The sequence below is a fragment of the Atractosteus spatula genome, chromosome 7 (assembly GCF_055471065.1).
Source record: "Atractosteus spatula isolate fAtrSpa1 chromosome 7, fAtrSpa1.hap1, whole genome shotgun sequence".
NCBI lineage: Eukaryota > Metazoa > Chordata > Actinopteri > Semionotiformes > Lepisosteidae > Atractosteus > Atractosteus spatula.
In genome coordinates, this window is record NC_142712.1 from 27,361,185 (window position 1) to 27,378,537 (window position 17,353).

At 38.1% G+C, this 17,353-nt stretch overlaps 1 protein-coding gene across 1 annotated transcript in view; it reads right to left on the reverse strand.

Annotated features, from left to right (window-relative positions):
* Positions 1–6,768, reverse strand: part of LOC148830751 (fatty acyl-CoA hydrolase precursor, medium chain-like) — a 93,422-nt gene extending 86,654 nt beyond the window's left edge. The window contains exons 1-2 of the mRNA XM_088919968.1: positions 6,706–6,768; positions 5,785–5,974 (exon numbers count right to left, since the gene is read on the reverse strand). Coding sequence (XP_088776094.1) covers positions 5,785–5,974; positions 6,706–6,730 — 215 coding nt within the window. The 5' untranslated portion in view covers positions 6,731–6,768. The remainder of the gene's footprint in view (positions 1–5,784; positions 5,975–6,705) is intronic.
* Between the last annotated feature and the right edge of the window lie 10,585 nt (positions 6,769–17,353).

The window sequence follows — 17,353 nt, forward strand, 5'->3', positions numbered from 1 at the left end:
TGGGCAGTGGTGGATGGTTAGTGGACAGTGCGCTATTTTATCAGCAATCTGCTAATCTGCTTAACACCTGTAGAAAACATGATTGTATTCCTGTATGGAATGCATGTTGCGTTTACAAAATTAAAGTGTTTCAAATGTTTAATTAAGCTTACACAAAGACTCAAAGACTCTTTATGTATAAACAGTGTTTTTAACTGATTTACATAGTCTTTTCATGTTGATTTAAGTGTCCTTCTTTCAGTTGGATTGCATGAAATTTGTTATGATTTCTCTATTATTATCGAATCAATCAACTCGTTCATTTGTGATTATTTTGGAAATATTTTGGCATGTTCCTTTTAACTTGGAGTTTGTAACGAGTTAAGTTCATGTATTTACAAATAACAAATTTACAAATAAATGTATTTCCCACAAGCTATACTGCAGTGGCTTAAAACTATACAACATCACACTGTTTGCATACGTCTTTGTTCAAGTTTTAAAACTACAGTATGAAAAAAGAGTGTTAAGATAAAACAGGACATTTGATTGCTGGTTGCCTTATATTTATTTTTAAAAATGAAATTAAAAATAAGATACAATGATGTGTTCCTACCTAACTCAAACATTGCATGACTTTAAAAGGTGTAAAAAATGGTTTAGATAGCAGAAAGTCAGTTTGCTCTTACAAATGGCTCTGTTAAGCAGAGTTTGTGTTAACACAAGACCCTTTTGAATGAGTTTTAATCAAGTTTGTCTGTCAGTGAAAAAAATGACTGCAAGCTCTTTTCCTTCCCTCCTGGCGCACCGTGACAATGCGGGAAACTGTTTTTTTATTTTACTGGGAGTGTGAACATTGAGTGAGCACTGGGGCGTACAGTGAGATTACTGAGATGGATAGTTTTTGTAAATATGTTGACAAATATCTGAATTTTTGCAAGATAAAATTGTATCCAGTTGTGAATCAGCTACATGACCTTGCCCCTGTGAAATTGTGTGAAAGAGGTTTAGTGGGCAGTGTAGTGACCATATAGTGTCTAAATACACTGTATAGTATAACAGTATAAAGCAAGTAAGTTTTTTTGTGTTTGTAATCGCTATTCTTGCAAGTACATTTTGTATTCAGTTTGTGTTAGCTAGTGGGCAAGTGTTCGAGGTGAAAATTCATCCACAAGCAGAGAAGACCGCACCAAACTTTTTCGGTTCTGTATGTCGCTCAGGCCATCTCTCTTTGACACTTTCTTTAGTCATAGAGGTGGGAAGATGCCTCCTCCCTCCCCCTTCCCTCTGTCTTCCTCACCTGTTCCCATTTTTAACTATTCTGTGTCCGAATAGCAGCGGGTTGCAGGCTCTGTGTCATTTGTTCACAGTTATTGACATCTGAAATATCGTGTCTCATAAATAGGTATTTTAATTAGTGAAGCTTATGAAAACCGAAGAAAAAATTGACTCTGAAAAAGATACAAGAAGCTTGAAATTATTATTATTAAATTAGTACTGTTAATAATGACCAGACACATTATTTGCATCGTCCTTGGTTTAGATTCTCTTTGCTTCCTTTCCCCTTTATAATGTTGGCTCACTGTGCTTTCACAAACAAAGATGTCCATGGAAGCCAAATGTTGTCCCAACAAATGGTACAGATGGACGTGTACTATACTGATGAGCTAATATCTGGGAAATGTTTCTTTAATATAAAATACTGAAAATTAACACAATACGCCAGGAAATATGATAGACGCAATAGCAAGTTAATGCAATTCTTTTAAAAAGCAGGGCATGATTTTCTCTCCCAGCCTCAGCAGCAGACAGTAAGCACAAAGCAGCCCATCAATGCAAATCAACAGGTTCTGTTTTATTGTGGCGTCTTGTGTCAATTTTCAGTATTTTAGTCACAATATGCATTCCCTGAATGATTATATTCAGAAACGGCAAAACCTAGCACGAAGCAAGAACTCATCAAAGTGATTTACAAGTTCTGGGAGGAAGAGCTGACAGAACAAAGTTGCAAAAATTTTATTAACAGACTGTTTCATGTTCTTCCTAAGATTGTTGAGTGCAGTGGGGGACAATTGGGAATCTGATTTCACAGATGCTTTTGTTCTGTCTTGCATTTCAGATTGTGAATATGTTTCCAAAATAGTTTAGCTGCTTAGTTACACAACTCCACATCAATATTACTATCGAGACATATTAAATCAGTAGAACTTTTATGAAATTCAATCTAAACCATTTTTTACAGCTTTTAAAGTCATACAATGTTTGAGTTAGGCAGGAACATGTCATTGTATCTTACTTTTGATTTCATTTGAAAAAAAATAAAACGTTTGCTCATCGTGTTGATAGGTTGTTCTCCGATTACTGCAACTGTAAAAAAATAACCATCCCCCCCTCCCTTGTTTAACTTAAAGATTTCCATTAAGAAATGCTTAAACACAAAACCATCGGTGTGTTTAATGTGTCGATTTAAATGTCCTTTTTTCAGTTGGGTATGCATGATTAGCAATACGGGGTCATTGTTATGATTTCCGCAGGACAAATAAATGTATTTCCCACAAGCTATAATGAAGTGTCAGTACAGTAGCAGTTTGAAATTATTCATTGTTATTAATAAATCACTTAGCTTCGAACACGTTGTGATATTTAGAAATATCAAAAATGTCAATAAAGTGTCCATAATATTAGCTATTTTTAGTTTTTCAAAGAAATGTTTATTTGTTAAAAGAAAACTCATGGCGATAGCTGGGTTCAAACCCCCAACCTCCAGCATGCGAAGCACACGTATAAGCCATTACACCAACATGCTGTTTAACAACTTAAGCTGTAGCTGAAAAGGGCAGGCAATCACATACAGTATGTGGTGAATGAGTCAAATTAATGCAAAGAATTTGTTTACAAATGTTTACAAAGAAAGTGTACTACTGTGAGAATTTGAGCTATATGAATATTATGATATAATTATTAATTTATTTAGATACGCGATTCCATATTGTATTCCCTATTAATCAAATTCTAAAAAAAATTTACAGCAATAATGATCGCAAATATTCCTAGCAAAGGTTAAAACATTATATCTTTTTATAAAGTATATAAACTTAATATAGTCAGAAGGAGCACGGAAAAAACTTTTCCAAAATAACCACAGTATGTAACCAATTAAAAGACTTTGATGCTTAAAATGTTTAGGAAGAAAGTAGAATGCTAGTGTGTATTTTTTATTTAAATTACCAATACCAGCCATATATAGTTTACATAATATGTTTATGTTCCTAAATTTATATCATTTATGACTGTCAGCCGCGTTATGCTCCTATTCTTTTTATGCTCAGCTCCTAAAATTTCCCTTAGTTGTAAAATTCCATATAATTATTCAATATTAAATGGATTAAAACATGCACAGTAAAGAGATTAAATGATTAAATCATTTCACTAACAACCAATGCACCATGAGTGGCCCTGTCGGTCATTTTGGCCAGCCAATCATGTACTGCGGTACAATGCTGTAAACTGTAGATAATTTCGTCTGGTACAGGGTTGTACCATGCATTTTGAATGGCCGCATCTGTATGTAAAATTAGGAAAACACTTATACAGTTGTGGCTATCTATAAATAGGTGATTGAACTGGAAAACTAATAAAACATTGCACAATATTCAGGTCTAGTAGAGGAAGTAAAGTATGACTTTTGATCAGAAGTGATTTCAACCGGGCATTTTAATACTTTTGTAACAAAAACTCCCTATTAACTTTCAGAATTACTGATTTTCTCTTATAAAACTGTCCTCTATAATAATTCAACATATAATTATACTTACTAGAATATGGATGATTTCTGGGTCAAAGGCAGTATTTTTCTACATGATATGTTGCACAACCCAGGGTACAGAGTTCAACAAGAAATAGACACTTCGGTGTGATGGCAATTGCATTTTGATTGCTAGTTTAGACCAGAAGTCTGCCATTACTTTAAATTAGTTTCTATTGCTATAGATGCTGTTATACCATTTTTTCTAGTGAACAATGTATTTCTTGCTGATTCAGTTTTACAGATATTCTTCCATTCTTAAAATGGTTAATGAACAGCAGGCAACAAACACACTTCTGTTCCCTGTGTTTACGGTTTCATCATCAATATTTTTGATGTGCAGATTCCCTTCCATTTATAATTTAATTAGCCAGTTTGAGTTAATGATGAACAGAAAGTGCCTACAATTATATTTTCACAGAGATCATTTACACAGGGCCTGCCCCTACCATAGGCGAATTAGACCATTGCCTAGGGCCGCGAGGCTTCCAGGGGGCCCCCTCCATGTACAACCCCTTTTTTTAATCACTAAAGCGTGAGCAAAAAAATCAATAAAGCATCTCTTTCTGTTGCTACTGTGGATTATCCTAATGAAAACCTTATCGAAAACAGATCAATTGTAATCGATATGTTTCTGAAGCAGAGAAGAAGAGCAGGATAAGCAGTCTCAAACAGAGGTACACCAAATCAAGTCACATTAATAATGCATTTGTGTTTCATTTGGTTGTGAGACTGTCAGATCCATGTAACTAGTGAACAGTAAATAAGCCAGCCACATTTTCAAACTAGATACATAGATTTACTAGAAGTTATCATGTTTCCTGCAATTGTATAAATGCCATGTGGGTCGCTTGTTAAAAATGAAAGCTGCCCAACCAACCAAATGTGTGATAGTGAATGTGCAATACAAAAGACTACATTAAAGCAATGCACTAAAACACATTGTTTTCCTTGTGGTTACTCCTGCATTTCATTAAATGGGAGTTTTACAACCCAACCTCTAGCCCTTCAGCTTGTAGTCACTTTCCCAGTGACAGTGACTGTAGCAGAGAGGAGCTCTTCAGAGCTCAAGTTGATTAATACATACCTGAAGTCAGCTGTGGTCCGTCTCAGACCGTCTCAGCGGACTGGCGATGGTGAGCATCAATCATGCAGTGGGCTGACTGCTATCGTAGGAAAATGTGATTTTGCCTACTGAGATCTAGGCAAATTGATTTCTTGAATGTTTTTTAATCAAATTTTCTCATCTGCTCGGACTTACTTATCTCATTTCCCTCGTTATTTAGTGTACTTATTTCTTACTAAATTACATATTTATTTCTACAATTCCTTTCTTGAAAGGTTACATTGCAGTAATTTGTAAGTTATGATTTCTATACTTATGATGTAACAGAGATCCTGTTTGTCATTATTTAATGTTATTAATGTTCCTATTCATGACTTTAAATGTTAAAATCTGTTATCCTTGTAAAATGTGTGCTTCTTGTTCTTGTTTGTAACTTATGTCTTTTTCAAAGCTGATTAAGTCATATAATTATTTATGTTATATTATATTATTATATTATTTTTATATCATTTATAATATAATAATATATTATATTATTTATTTATAAATGTATTTAATTGTTCTAAATAGTAAAATAAGGTTGTGTTGGGAGCTAATAATACTAGTGTATATGTGGAGGGGTCCCTTTCCAAGATTTTGGCTGCCCTGCATTTGCACAATAAGATTAATGCCTTTTCACAAAGAAGTTTAACACTCTTTAGCTATCATCCTAATATCTTTTATTTGCATATTGATACACAAAGCTATTTCTAAATTGCTTAAGCAGCTTTCCTGTTTGCAATACCAATTAAATTTCTGTTAATATCGCCACAGTAAATCTTATCACCAGTGAATTGCCAAATTGCCAGGCACATCTACATGCTCATCACTGATACACAAGACTACATGTACATCCTGGGTGTGTGCATGTGACTGGTCAGCTGTGGTTTCTTACATGGGTGGCTGTTGGGTGGCATCTCTTATTCCCCGCCAAGGCACAGGTGGTGCTGGTGGCGAGAACCTCATGGGCCCAGTTGGTGGCCTGGCAAAGGGGATTGCCAGGTATTCGTGGATTACATGGTCCATACCCCTTACTCTTGAGTACTTTCCTCGTAATCTCCCATACTTGAAGGACACCACAGGACCTAAAGAAGCCATTGAGAGGTTAAGCTTCTCTCTATGATTTAATTTTATTTAATCATCATTAATAGGGATATAAATCAAATTTCCATTGTTCCCCAGTGTGATTCAAGAGCTTCCCACTATTTTTAAGTAACTCATGCAGTAATTCCCCTATAGTTATTGCAAATTCAGTATTGGCAGGAGCCTCTACTGAATACATTTATAACAATTGAAAAATGTCTCTTTAGAAAAATAATTTAACAAAAAACCTTAAATAAAAGTGCAGAATTATTACGAAAAGTGACAAAATAGATTTTCTTATTAGCCAATATTCATATGATGTCTCTGTATAAGAATATTTATAATTAACTGTTTATTGCGCACTTATTTATTGCATTTGATAATTAACCTTTCTGAGGATCAATACACTTAGATTGTGCAAAGACTTTTAACAGAATCTTACCAGATGTGTTAAATATTTTCTTAGAAATCCATTTTATTATATTATATATTTTATTATATATATTTATATTAGCTGACTAAAAGTAAGACTGATTATAGTCCAAATTTAGTTGACTAGACTAAATTAAAAGCGGGTGACTACAAAGTGACTATGTCTAATAGACATTTTAGTTGACTTGACTAAGACTAACTGAAAATCTGGTGACTACATTAACACTGCATTTTGTGTAATTAATTTTGTTTATAATTATAATTATTTACATTATTTAAGATAAACAAGAAAAAATCTTACCTCCACTGTCATTTGCAGATGCCATCCCCAAAACAACGAAGGCAAAACAGAAAGGAGAATGCATTTTCAGCAGCAGGTCAAAGAGACTTTACTGTCTAGAAACTGTAGAATCTGGCTGTACTGGCTATATCTTAAATAGTGTAGTCTTACCCACAGAAGCTTAGCCACTCCTCCTCTACTGTGGAGGCACACATCCAGGTCAATTGAAACAGGACACAAAAGGATTTTTGCAGAGATCACATTTTTGTCACCTGACTGGGGGCTGACCTGAGAGTAATAATACTGCAGCAAACACATTATACAAAGCAGAGGCCTCTGGGTGATTACATATTACTTGTCTATTTGTAGGTGATGTTAGAAAGGCATTGATCTAAAAGGGGACTCTAGATCTGATCCCTGTAGTCCAGCTTAGACCTTTATGATATATTGTACATCATTAATTTGTTGCTTTGTCAGAAAATACTGATATTGAAGATCACTTGCATTTGTGATAGTTTGAGAAACAATTTAAAAATGTTCTTAGTAAAGAAAAGTGTAGCATTAAAAGCAAATGTACACGTCATTGGATATGACCCTGATGACTGAAATATGGTTAGTGTAACATTAATGGATTGCAATATAGCGGCAATGCTTATTAATAAGACAGAATTAAGTGTTGCTGTGCTTTCTTAAATGAGGCCCCCATCTCTCATCTTTATCTCTGTGGTGCAGCCACAGAGAAGCTATTCATGTAGTTTCTAAATTAAAGTGCTTTCTTTCCTATAAGCAGCTGCTCCCAAATGTGGATTTGCACAGCCATGCCTGACTATAATGGACAGGCTACTCCTAGTGCCAGGATGTCTGCTCAGGCCCATTCGGACCTTACAAACACCTGGTTTATGGTCCTAGGGTCAAAAGGTCAATGTTATTTTTTGCTACAGTTGACCAACCAATCAGAATCCTGCAAGTTGTGGTAAACCCACATGGGTCTCAAATGCCGCTAAACTTTCAACCAATCATCTCCCATCTTTATTCTAGTTGGGAGAGACTGCAGAGCTCAGAACATTCTCTGTCAATTCTCATGCACCCTTAAAGGCTTCATGAAATGCTAGCAAAAGCCAAAGTGGACGCTTTGCTTGATCACTGAAGTATACCCTTGGACTCTTGCTGACAATCTGAATAATTTTTATTCAGCAGTAGCGCTATGCAGGAAGCAAACCACGTTTCTTCCACCCTAAAGGGTGACTGGTTCGGACCCGTGGTCACCCTCTATGCATAGAGACTCTTTACTAGTCAGCTATTAGGTCCCTGGGAGAGCAACAACTGTCCTGTGCATTTCAGACAGAGTCTCTCTCTCATTCCTTCTTTCTGCAACTTGGAACTGCACCAGGACTGGTTGGGCACCAGATCCAGCATCGCACCGATTGGATGTTGCTGCAACAGACACTGCCAGCTGGTCTTTTGTGTCCGTGCCCCGGGAAATACAAATCCATATCTGGATAAGTAACCCAATATTCTACATTGCCGATCGAAAATTCAATTGTATCTGTACAAGCGTTGATATCAATTTAATTTGTATGAGTAATGCATTTACTTATGAGTAGCAATCAGCTGAGATGGTGAGGTACGTCCGGCCTGCTGTGGAAAGTTTTCCCTACATCTTTCCTGATGTTTTGCCTTGTAATTTCTAGTCGCGGAATTCCTCCACTGCCTCTCTGACAGGTTCACCCAGTGCTTTAGCAAGTGCACAAACTTCGCTTTCCCCGTAAAGAATTAAGACATCACGATCCTGTGGCCAGAAGCATTTATCCAGCGGTTTCAGCATCTGGACTAATTCAGATTCAGGGAGTCACTTTGTAATGCTATTTATTGATCACAAACTGATAGAACTGGAGCTGGTTTATCTTTCCTGTACCCTCTGAGATTTCAACATTTTTAAACATGCCCAGTGACAAACGCTGTTCAGCCATCACTGCGGATTTACTGCTGATGTCTTTCATGGCTGTTGTAGCGACAATGCTTGTTAATAAGACAGAATTAAGTGTTGCGGTGCTTTCCCAAATGAGGCCCCATCTCTCTGTTCATCTCTGTGGTGCAGCCACAGAGAAACTATTCATGCAGGCTGATTTAAAGATGTTTTCTTTTGATAAGGGACAGCTACCAAAGGGGGATGCACTTAGCTAAGCCTGGCTATCATGATCAATGGTCATCCATTGGCGCCTATCTGTCTAGGGAGTGCCAGATGGACATCTGGACTGCATTCCTAAGTGTCAGGAGTAAGTGACTCATATCTCACCTTGATCAACCAATCAGGGACTGGTAGGGCCGAGTAACCCACGTGGGACTCTGATGCCCATGGAACTTTCAGCCAATCGACGAGCTGAAGTTCCTCCAGGTAAAAACAGGCAACACAGAGAGCCTGGGAGATTCAGGAGAGATTCAGTGGAGGATTCAGTAGAATTCTGTGGACTATTCTAAAGGGAATTCAAAGGAGAATTCCAGGGCAGGACGGCCCAGGGGCAGAAGGCTCCCAAGGGCAGGACATTCTCGCAGCACGCCTCCTGACCATCCTGAGACTCAGCCCGGACAACCACGGAATGGCCAGTGTGTCCGAGTGCCAGAACTTTGCTTTGTTCTAAGAGTCTAGAGCGGAGGTTGCCAGAGAGTAACCAGAGGATCCACCCGAAGTTAGCACCAGCAGCAGGCCTCATGAACAGGTCAGAACTGTGGACAGCTGAATCACTATTCAGAACTAGCTCTTCATCAGAAACGAACCGGTCCTCTTCCTGACTTGCTGGGACTCACAGTCATCTTTTCTCCTGTGCACAAACTTTGCTAGTTAAAGCCAACACTAACTAGCCGGTCAGTGACCATCAGCAGCGCACCGTCGCAAGCCGCACAGCACAGCCTGGCACCGAGCCAGAGAGCACGGATTGGACAGCAACAAGCCTGCAACTGTTTCTTTGTGCCCGCAGGAGATCTGAATCCCCAGAGATTGGATGAGTATTCAACTTCAATGCATTACAGCTCGAGAATTCAATTGTTATCCCAACCAGTTGATATCAATTTAATTCCTAAGAGTTGTGTACTTGTTTTGAGTATCTAATGTAGAAGTTGTAACCAAGTTCACTTTAAGAAACGGTCTAAATTAATGATATACCGAACGTATGTCCTCTTGATATATGTAACTCTTCGTAACTGATTGAATATATATCTTTTGTATTCTGATAACCCTCACGATAAGATCTGTTAGGTTTACATGCATATTCTATGTATTAATAAATGTATCCTCGTGTATTAGTACCTGTGTGTGTGCGTTGTTTGAGTTATATCGCATGGTTGGATTCTAAAGCCATCAAAAGAATCAATTTTGTGATTTACGGCTACAATTAATAATTGTCCCCGTAAATGCCCAAACCCTACAGAACTGGTGCCTTCAGAGAGCACACTACCTGTACATTACACTGTCAAGATATCGACGGTCTGCTGAATGTGGCAACTGGAGTCCACCAAAGATGTGTCTCTTTTTTGGAGTTTCAGGGAGAGGCCCTGCAGCTCAAGGAAAATATATTTCATAGATGCCAAATCAGCAACAAATGAGGAGTTAGTGAGGTGTTTGTGTAGTCCCTTGTATTTCTGTCTCTCAGTGGCACTGCATGATGCATCCTCGCTTGCTACTTTAAAATGGTGTGCTAATGCAGGGAAATCTTTCCATACTGCTTTTACAGTTATTAAAACTGCTTGCCACCCGTCTAATATTAAAAATCTGGCCAATTTTCAAAATCTGCACATTTAGATCTGCGGCTGCTTTCTTGAGCATTGGAGCATTCTTAGTTGATTGGTGATAAAGTGAATATAGTTTTGTGATAAAGAATTTGAAATGGTTACACCCAGACACTTCTTTGAGAGTGTCTTGGACTGCCAGTTCAAGGTGATGTGCCAGACAGTGTATGGAATGCACCTTAAGAAAGTCCCATTTTAGACTAGCAATCAGTCCAGAAGATTTGTCAGTGAGCACTGCAGCCCCATCAGTGGCTATGCTAATGAGATATTTCTTCAAAAACTCATCATTAAACCCGCGTTACTAAGGCTCCCTCTCAGGCAACTGTAAATTGAATACACATCTGTGCCATCTGCCAGCTCTATGATGTCCAAAAATACATTTTCCACATCCCCTTTCCCACTCACATCGTATCTCATGTATTAGATGAGTTAAGCACGCCCGTGCACTGTGCTTTCATCAATAGTGAGGCTAATTCGTGACTTTTTATACCCGACACAAGCTTGTTCCGCATTTGCTTTGCAATATGACCTATAATTTCAGCACAGGGATGGTCCGACTTACTTGCAGTGCCTACTTTGGCACCATTAAGCTCCTGTAACATTATTAAAGGAGTGAACTTTTTATAAGCTAGTCTTTCCTTAGACACCATATACAGTTGCAGCCATTCAAAATGCGCGGTACAAACCCGCGGTACGGTAATCTACCCACAAGCCACCGCGGGGCACCGTAGGGCACCGCGGTAAGTGATTGGCTGGCCAAAATGACCGACAGAGGCACTCGTGGTGCATTGGTTGGTAGTGAAAAGATTTAATCATTTAATGTCTTTACTGTGCACATTTTAATCCGCTTAGTTTTGAATATTTATATGGAATTTTACCACTAAAGGGAAATTTTAGTAGCTGAGCATAAAAAGAAGAGGAGCATAACGCATCTGAAGGTCATAAACGATATTAATTTAGGAACATAAACATTACTGTATGTACGTAAACTGTACTGTGTATGGCTGGTCTTGGTAGTTTAAAGAAAAAATACACACCAGTCTTCCATTTCTCCCTAAACATTTTAAGCATGAAAGTTTTATGAAATGGTACCCAAATATGTGATTGCTGTATAGAATGAATTTTAATTTTGAAAAATTATTTAACATGAAAATTAAGCTGTTTACATCTTCCGCCTGAGAACAGTCACCCGTTGCTACCCAACGCAGAAACACAGCCACTTACTAGCAAAGAGAGGACATTAGCTAGCCAATATGATAAAGAAATAAATGATTATTTTGTTTATTTCTTTTGCACATTTATTTGAACATTTCCATCAATTGTACAAGCACTTGGAAACTGTCCAATCCCTAGTTCATCAGGCATTTTCTTTTACGCTGTGGGCATTCTCCCGGTCTGGTGCCGGTCTGTGTCTTCTAGGATATAATGCCAGCGAACTCTTGTTTTTATGTCCACTATAACAGACAATCTCCTTTGCTTTTAACCGAGCATCTAACCCCTCTGATTGGAGAAAAAAGACGTGCTGGTTTGCTATACATACTGTACCAGGAAGATGATTTCTTTCTATTCGAAACGTGTATTTTAAAAGTTTAAGAAGTAAAAACCTTACAGCGTACACAGATTTCTAAACTGATCAGGATCATTATCTTTGTCTTATCCATAATAATGTCCACCGCTCTATCCAGCAAATTAATAATAAACTTTATTTTATATAGCGTTTTAAATGAATAAGTAATTAGATTGCTCATAAACCTAATCACTTTTTCTACATAAACACAGCATAATTGCTCTCTGAAAATGCTTTTTCTTTTTATTTAGGCTCAGATTTCAACTATAGATCGTATTATTATAAACTTTCTTGGAAAAATGTCTTTTATGTAAACCATGTTTGCTATTAATTCATTTAGGGCTAGAATATGTTCATTGTCTTCCAATGAAAGAAGGGTTCCTTTCGCCGTAGTCGGGTTGACAGTAGAAGCTTGCCACGCCCGGACTTTTACACCAACGCATTAGCATGTTAAAGCGATTTCATTGAGGAGCCTAACTTTCTTAACTCGTAAGTACTGTACTTACTGGGTTTTTGAGGGGGGGAGGTGTTTTTCGCTGGAAATCTCGCCCCCTTCTGCTTTGAAAATACCTGTGAAACCGGTTTAATTCGTCACAGCCAGCACTCCCGCAGAGAGGGGGGTTGTACTCGTTAATGTCTTAGCCGGAACACATCATTATATCTCATTTTGTATTTCTATAAAAAAATCGTTTGCCCAGCTTAACACTATTGTTGTTATTGTTTTTATCCTGTAAAGCGCTTTGAGGAGCACAGCTTTCTCACCACTTAGATTACTTTTTGATACCATCCTTACACAAAGCAGAAACTTCTTGTATTTTCCGATGACATACAAGTGGAAAGATTACAGATTTTAATCGTCTTTTTTCTGAACCAGGGAAAATCTGATCATGTTTCTCTATAACAATAATAAAAAACTTTATTTTACATATCACCTTTAAAAGTGGCATCTCAAAGCAATACAGTAGATGTAAATCACAGATTACAAAGTAAATACCCAGACAAACGCAAACGCGTTTTTTAATAAAATGCTTTTATTCATTCAGCAGAGAGAGAGCGTAAAACCTGGGTGTAACAGCTGTTCCTTTTTCTGATCACTCGCTCTCTGGATAAACGTCTCACCTGTCCTGTTCTTTATTTTCCTAATTTGCTGATTATGCCTTCTGCGATCCACTCCTGCCCTCACACCTAAAGAAGACTATTTTAAATTTCTTTTAAACTGTCTTTTCTCTGCAAATTCACTGCGCGCCTTTTTTTTTTGAGAAAACGTAACCAAGAGAAAAGAAACGTTGCCTACTTTTCTAACAGTGCCACCATGGCCTTGATCAGTAGTTGTAGCACCAAGGCTTATTAAAATACAGGAATTAAGTTTGCTGCTCCCTTGCCAGTCCTTCTGTCTCTCATCTCAGTGGTGCTTGATACAGAGAGGCCATTCCATTTGGTTCACATTTAAGGTGTTTTTCTATCTTATAAAGTGTCCTGATAAGGAACAACTCCCAAAGCTGATATTCATCAGCCACCCTAATAAATGGTCATCTCTGGCACCTTACTGTCTGGGAGATTCCAAGGGAGAGCCTCATCCCAAGATGTTTACAACCATAAAGTCAGAGTGCATTGTTACTCATCATCAGCCAATCAGGAACTGGTAGGGCAGGGTAACCCCACGTGGGTCTTGAATGCCCACGAAACTTTCAACCAATGAATGACTGTAGTTCCTCCGGGTAAAACAGGCAGCACAGGGCTCCTCTGGTGCTCCTCCTGAACATTTCTCAGACTCAGCTACAATCATGTAATGGCCAGTGTGTCCGAGTGCCAGGACTTTCCTTTGTTCTAAGAGTCAAGAACAGAGATTGCCAGCGCGTAACCAAAGGATCCACCCAAGGTTAGCCCAGCAGCAAGCCTCGTGAACCCACCGCGAACGCTCACCTGATCAACAAGTGAACTACGGTCGGAACTGTGGAGAGCTGAATCTCAGGATTCAGGACTAGCGCTACATCAGGAATGAACCGGTCTTCTTCCTGTCTAAAGAGTGTGATCTGCTTGGACCCGCAGTCACTTTTTTTCATGTGTACAAACTCTACTAGTTTCAGCCAACACTAACTAGCCAGTCTTCAGAGAGCCCACTGCTAGAGCATCAGCAGCACGTCGCAGCAGAAATCCTTCTCCTTCTCTCTCGTTGAACCAGCACTGCTTGACAACAGGCCAGAGAACGCCGATTGGACACAGCAACAGCCTGCCACTGTTCCTTTGTGTCCGCGGGAGATCTGAATCCCCACAGATCGGATGAGTATTCAACCTTATGCATTACAGCTCAAGAATTCAATTGTTACCTCAACACCAATTGATATCAATTTAGTTCCTATGAGTGATGTACTTGCTTTTGAGTATCTACTGTAGAAGTTGAAATCCAAGTTAATTTACGAAACGGTCTAAATGAATGATATACTGAATGTATGTCCCTCTTGGTTTGTAACTCTTCGTGATTGAATATATACCTTTTGTATTCTGCTAACCCTCACGATAAGATCTGTTATGTTTATATGCACATTTTATGTATTAATAAATGTATTGTCGTGTATTAGTATCCATGTGTGTGCATTGCTGAGTATCCTGCTGGGTCGGTCTTCTAATAGCCATCAAAGAATCATTTTGTGACTTACTGCTACAATTAATAATTGTCCAAGTAAATGCACAAAACCCCTACATTTACTGGTGCCTCAGGAGAGAATGCCTACATAGTATTAAACTGCTTAGTTATTTCTATGGCAATAACATGCTCAAAACAGAAATGCAAATGTAGTCTATACTGGAAAAAAGTGACATATAAATAGGAAATTTTATAAATTGACAGTGTCCATATTTTAGAGACCCCCCAAAGTTGCGCAATTGCGCACATGGTCTCATCAGTTCCCCCTAGCTCCCCCATAATTCTTACCATTAACTCATGTATTGAATCCGTGTGTGTGCGTCGCCGATTGTTCCTGATGATTGATTGTCTAATAGCCATAAAGAATCACCTCGTGGTTTACTGCTACAATTAATAAATTGTCCCAGTAAATTTACAAAACTTCTACAGCATTAATGCACTGTTTCTGCGAGAAAGGAAAGAAGACATACAGTAGCACTATGCTTTAAGAAGAGTATTCATGATCAATAACTGGTTAAAAACATTCAACAGCTCTAGTGTTACGAGTATGATAAAGGCCACAAAATGTAGACATTACTTATATTTCAATACTATGTGATAAAACGATGAATTTATGCACAAAAGATTTTTTAATGGCAGAGTTTAAACTTTCCTCACAGAATGGGAAAAACCTATAGGAATGCCAGCAACAGAAACTGTAATGGTAGATATGGTTAATGACATTTGTTGGGCACCTACAAGAGAAAATGCTTACATTGTCAAGCCCTCTACATCTATAGGGTGCTCCTTCTCTGTCCTGTTTCCCTGGGCTTTTCTTGTCCTTCCAGTGTATCTTTGTGTGGGTTTTTTTTTATTTCCGTGTCACCCTGTGTTCAGATGTCTTGAGACCCGCCTAGCACCAGGTCGTATCTTCCACGGCCTGAGGACATATGTTTCTACCCGACATCAAACCGATTCTAAACCTCTGAAAAATAATAACAGTTTCACAATTATTCTTTAACTCACTGCTCTCTCAGTCACTCCCTTTACCAGTCTCCTCTTATTAAAGAGACCCAGCTCATTTCTCCCTCCCAGTTTATCACAGCTGCCTCTCATCAGCTTAAAGTTTATTTAAGGTGTACTTAATTATTTAGGCTTTTCAATTTACATTTCACTGACTGACCACACCTGATTCTTTTAAAACCCCTGGCTTCTCCCTGTAGCCTACAATTTGAGCAACGTGACTCTTGTTGCCATTGTAGAGGTGTTGGGTGACATCACATCCCAAAAAACAAGGTGCTACATCTCGGGAATGAAAGCACCTTAGATGCTATTTTCAATTACACAAACTAGCACAGATAGAAGATAAACAAATGTGGTGTTTTATATTGTTTGTTCTGCGTGTAGAGGTGCCAGCTTCATGGACCGTCTTTTCTCTCCTTTGTGGCCATGTCTGAGAATATTGAAGTGGAATAATCTACTACCGAGGTTGAACAAGCAGCGTATCTATGAAGTGTAGAGTGAACCCATGTGCTGAGCAAGAGGCAGCTGAAACAGGGAAACCACTTGCTGAGCAAGAGGCAGCTGAAACAGGAAAGGTGAAGCAGGACGGAAGAATCCAATTTGAATTAATAGGAGAACAAACAGGGTCTAAGCCAAGTGAACAGAGAAAATAAACAAGCAAAGGGGGAATCCGGGCACAAAGCACAAAAAACAGCAAAGGCCAGGAATCCAAAGAAGTTATAACTACTGAAACAAGAACAAGGCAAAGCTAGGGAAAAAGGAACTAAGTACTCAAGGGGTCCAGAGACTGAGCTCTATGACAGAGTGTCTAGCTATTTCTACAGAAATTGGCCAACCAACTGCCACGTCAAAACTAGCTCACTCTGCTACTTGGCAGTGAGGCAAGCACGGGAGGTTAGTATTATATATCGAGATTATATTGTGGTAATGAGAAAGAATGTTATTTAAACAGATGAAGTTGGTGTAAGGAGTAAAGAGTTAGCATGTGTATAAAAAGAGTGATTAAAGTGGGAAATTATGTTCAGACAGGCTCTACTTCACTTGGTAGAAATAAGATTATAAGAAATAGTCATCATGGATATTGCAGTGGACCAGTTTTCTTTGAGCAAGCAGCAACAGTAATGGACACACGTAAAGCATATTATGTAAGTGTCATCTGCAGTCAGCTTTACAGTGAGAACAATTTGTAATGTATTTGTTCTGTTTAAAATGATCAGTTTATATGCAGTTATGTTAGAATGAAACCTATGGGCCTGTGCTTGTTTTGCCTGCCCTTTTGTGCTTTGTCACCAAATTAGAACATTGGGAAAAGAGAATCTGAGTGTTATCTCATATCTCATTTTTTTTTTAGTTTTGTAAAAAAAATGTTAAAATTAGAGGTTCTGTGTAATTAAAACATCTCTTCATCAATGCTCCTGCAGTTTTTTCTTTCAAACTAATACTTTTTAAAAGACCACTATTTTTTTAATTTTTAAAAAAAATAAAAAAATATGACCTAACTACATTTTTAGAAAGTTTAGCTTTATGTTTTTTGCACAATCATCAGTTCATGCTGCAAGATTTATTGTTCAGCTGTCACTCAGTATCCGCTACAAAGATGGAGGAGAATCAAACTTATCTCATTTGATAGAGACCAGTTTGATGTGAAGAAGGCTCCACAGCCAAAATGTTCT